Source organism: Triticum urartu, unplaced genomic scaffold (genome assembly GCF_003073215.2).
Source record: "Triticum urartu cultivar G1812 unplaced genomic scaffold, Tu2.1 TuUngrouped_contig_6716, whole genome shotgun sequence".
Classification (NCBI taxonomy): Eukaryota; Viridiplantae; Streptophyta; class Magnoliopsida; order Poales; family Poaceae; genus Triticum; species Triticum urartu.
In genome coordinates, this window is record NW_024117500.1 from 1 (window position 1) to 3,566 (window position 3,566).

The window sequence follows — 3,566 nt, forward strand, 5'->3', positions numbered from 1 at the left end:
TGCTCCGTCGTCGCCTACATCTCCCCCGACCGGCTGCTGCAGCGCGCCCGCGGCTTCGCCCTCGCCGTGGACTCCTACAGCGTGCACCGTCTCCTCATCACGACCGTGCTCGCCGCCGTCAAGTTCATGGATGACGTGTGAGTTCCCCTTAATGCTAAATTAATCCAACAGCTCAACCAGTTAATTTGTACTGTACCTCTGTACATGATCATCTTCGTCTTGGTGGCGTGATTCGAATTATGCCAATTAGCTCGCTTTGCACTTAACTCAATAGTCACCGTGTTGTTGGCAGTCGTCATGCTCTACTTGGTTAACAATCTCACAACACCAATATTCAGACCTCTGGATGGTAATACTGCCGAGGGATGCATTACTTGGAGTTGGACCACCTGAATTTTGGTTCTCTGTTCTTTGGATTTAGCTTGCTGGTTCGAACACCTGAGATTCTTGTGCCAAGAGTAGCGAGCTGTGACAAAGTGCTTTGCTCTTCTTCTACTCTGACAACTAGGAATAGGTTGAGACTTGGGAGTGCCTTCGAAGTAACTCCAGCATCATTCCACTTGCATTTCCAGAATTGTGCTGCCATTTGCTTTGGACATAGCATTATCAGCTCCTAGCTAGTAACTGTCGGTGCAGACTGCAGGCATAGATAGTTAAGGTTTTTCTTCCGGTCAGTTCAGTTCAGACAGTATACAACCACACCTCAATTCACAAAATATCAGTAGTAGTAGTAATCATTGGCACATGTGCAGTCCTGTGCTAATAATGCACCGGAGAGGGCAATCAGTGGGTAGGTGCCTACATTTAACTACGGTGTCAAGCTAGGATTTGCACTAGGCACTGTGTACACTGTACACAGAGTGATTTGTCCTTGCGAATTAAAGCAGGCGGTATACGGCAAAGTTATGCCTGTGGAGTGAGCGGAGCAGAAAAGACGTAGTATGTGGTGGCTGCTCCTTCCACCAAACCACACGCATCAAGCGTGGACCCGAGGACATGGACTAGAACCCGGCCCTGCCCACTCGCCTTTTTGTTAGGAACTTAATCCAGTGCCAGTTGTGGCGGATCGCGACTGGTAACTTGCCATCTCTGCTGATGCTTGCTGCTCAATTTCCCCCCAGAGTCTTCGCTGAGATTGATATACTTAATTGGCCCAACTTGGCATCCTTAAAAGAAACGTTTTGGACTTTCGTGCCTAGTTGGTAATTCTGGTTGTGCTTTGTTGGGCTGCTTGATTGATCCTTTTGACTGCAAAACTCTAACACCATCCTCCCTGTAAAAAAAACAGTTGAATGAGTTGAACAAATTGTATGAAAAAATAATGGAAGTACAGTGGCACGGTGTTCCCCTCTTGAAAGGCCTGTGTTTCCCTGTATGCAGATGCTACAACAACGCCTACTTTGCCAAGGTCGGGGGCATCAGCCTGGTCGAGATGAACTACCTGGAGGTCGACTTCCTGTTCGGCGTCGGGTTCGACCTCAACGTCACGCCGGAGACATTCGGCCACTACTGCGCCGTGCTCCAGTCCGAGATGCTCTGCGCGGAGGCTGCTTCTGCGCCGCCGAGGCTGCAGCACTGCTGCCTCTCTGAATCCGAGGACGATGCCGCCAGCTGCGGCAGCCAGCAGCAGCTGGCGGCATGAAGCCGCCGGCCGGCCAGCACCGCGCTTGGAAGCAAGTTGGCATCACATGGCCGGTTGCATGATGCATGCATTTCTGTTAGTCTGTGTGTTTAAATTTGTAGTGCTAGTTAGCTAGCTAGGTGGTCGTCGCCTTCCTACATGCCTTGCTGCATGATGCTTGCAACAATGCTTTCACGTAGTGCACTCGTCCTTAGTTTTCGTTTGTTGTGGTGGTGTAGGTAGGTAAGTGAAACACTAGCGTGCTCCGCTGTGTCGGATTTTCTCTTGTGAAACAGATTGTACAGTCTTGAACCTGTTGGTAACTTTAGCATTCCATATGTATATATTTTCACATTGGGTTATAGTGATACTGATGCCAGAAGTGAATCGCAGCAGTGAGGCGTTTTCATTCAATCGATATATCAAGACAATATAGTTGCAGTGTGTGAGTGGCTGGCCTCTGCATGATATGATGCACATGGTCAACACGTCCAACACAATCAAACAGAAAAGTCCAGCCTAAGATGAGATAGGTACTATCCGGAGATTACAATGTCATTCATAGTGGGAGAAACCCTATTTATGGCTCCTTTGATACAAAGAAATTTCATAGGATTTTTACAGGATTTGGATCCTTAGGATTTTTTTCTGTGTTGCTCGTTTCATTTGTAGTAGGATTGAAATCCTTAGGATTTTCTTCATTGGATTCATTTGTACTACACTAGCAAGATGCTCGTGCGTTGCACGGAACATCAAGATGTATTTGTATGAGTAGTTTATTTTGTGAGAAAAGAATGAACGAGGGAAGACCTTATTTGCAAATGTGGAGAGGGGTGTGGGTATCTTTTTGCAAAATTGTCATAGTTTCCTTCCTATCCGTAAGATATAAATCAGGCGGCCTATATTACAGGATGGCAGGCACACCATCATCACCAACTCTGTTTTTTTTATAAGAATAGAGATTTTGAAGAAAACTTTCTATCCACTCAAACTTCTTTGTAGAATTCCTTTGTTTTTCCTGTGCTATTAAACACTTCTTCAAATCCTATAGGAAAAATGTAGGAATAGAGAAGAAAAAGGAGGAGGAGAAGAAGAAGAAGAAGAAGAAGAAGAAGAAGAAGAAGAAGAAGAAGAAGAAGAAGAAGAAGAAGAATGATGATGAGAAGAAGAAGAAGGAAAGTTGCCATCCTCGCGCCACTAAACTTGACACCAAAACATCCGGAGATTCCTTCTTCATCATCATCTTCTCCTCCTCCTCCTCCTCCTCCTCCTTCTTCTCCTTCTTCTTCTTCTTCCGCCTCTTCTCCTCCTCCTCCTCCTCCTCGTCTTCTCTGTCTCCTCCTCCTCCTCCTCCTCCTCCTCCTCCTCGACATCAAAAACATCTGGATATGCCTTCTTCTCCTCCTCCTCCTCCTCCTCAAAAACGACAGGAGGAGGAGGAGGAGGAGGAGAAGAAGAGGACGATGTGGTGGTGGTGGTGAAGAAGAAGAAGAAGAAGAAGAAGAAGAAGAAGAAGGCATCTTCGGACGTTTTTGATGTCAAGTTTAGTGACGCGAAGATGGCAACTTCATTTGTGAAGCATGACAACTTTCTTTTTCGGATAGCAAGGTTTAGTTTTTTTATTTGTTTTTCTTTCCGGATGGCAACTTTAGTTGTAAAAAATGTCAGGGTCGGATTATTTCGTGTCACACGTATGACACTTATCATTTGGGTAGTTTACTTTTTTTACCTAAATGAATCATTATCCAACAGGGGATCTGTTGTTGTTTTTACATATTTGCTTCTTGTTTTGGTAAACGTAAGCACAACAGTACCCTATATCGCAGTCCATTTCCGATCCATTTCACTCTAAATTTTTTTTGAGAACACAATACAGACGCAGGTGCTCATTTATAGCATACACTCATTTATATGAACACACGCGCAGACCCTATTCCTATAAGCA

General features: G+C 45.4%; 1 protein-coding gene across 1 annotated transcript; it reads left to right on the top strand.

Moving 5' to 3' along the window:
- Nucleotides 1-26: 26 nt before the first annotated feature.
- On the top strand, nt 27-2,003 carry LOC125531007 (cyclin-P4-1-like; the record flags this gene model as incomplete). Its single annotated transcript, XM_048695408.1, is given in 2 exon segments — nt 27-137; nt 1,381-2,003. Coding segments are annotated over 2 exon segments (373 nt in total), but the record flags the coding sequence as incomplete, so codon positions are not given.
- Nucleotides 2,004-3,566: the final 1,563 nt, after the last annotated feature.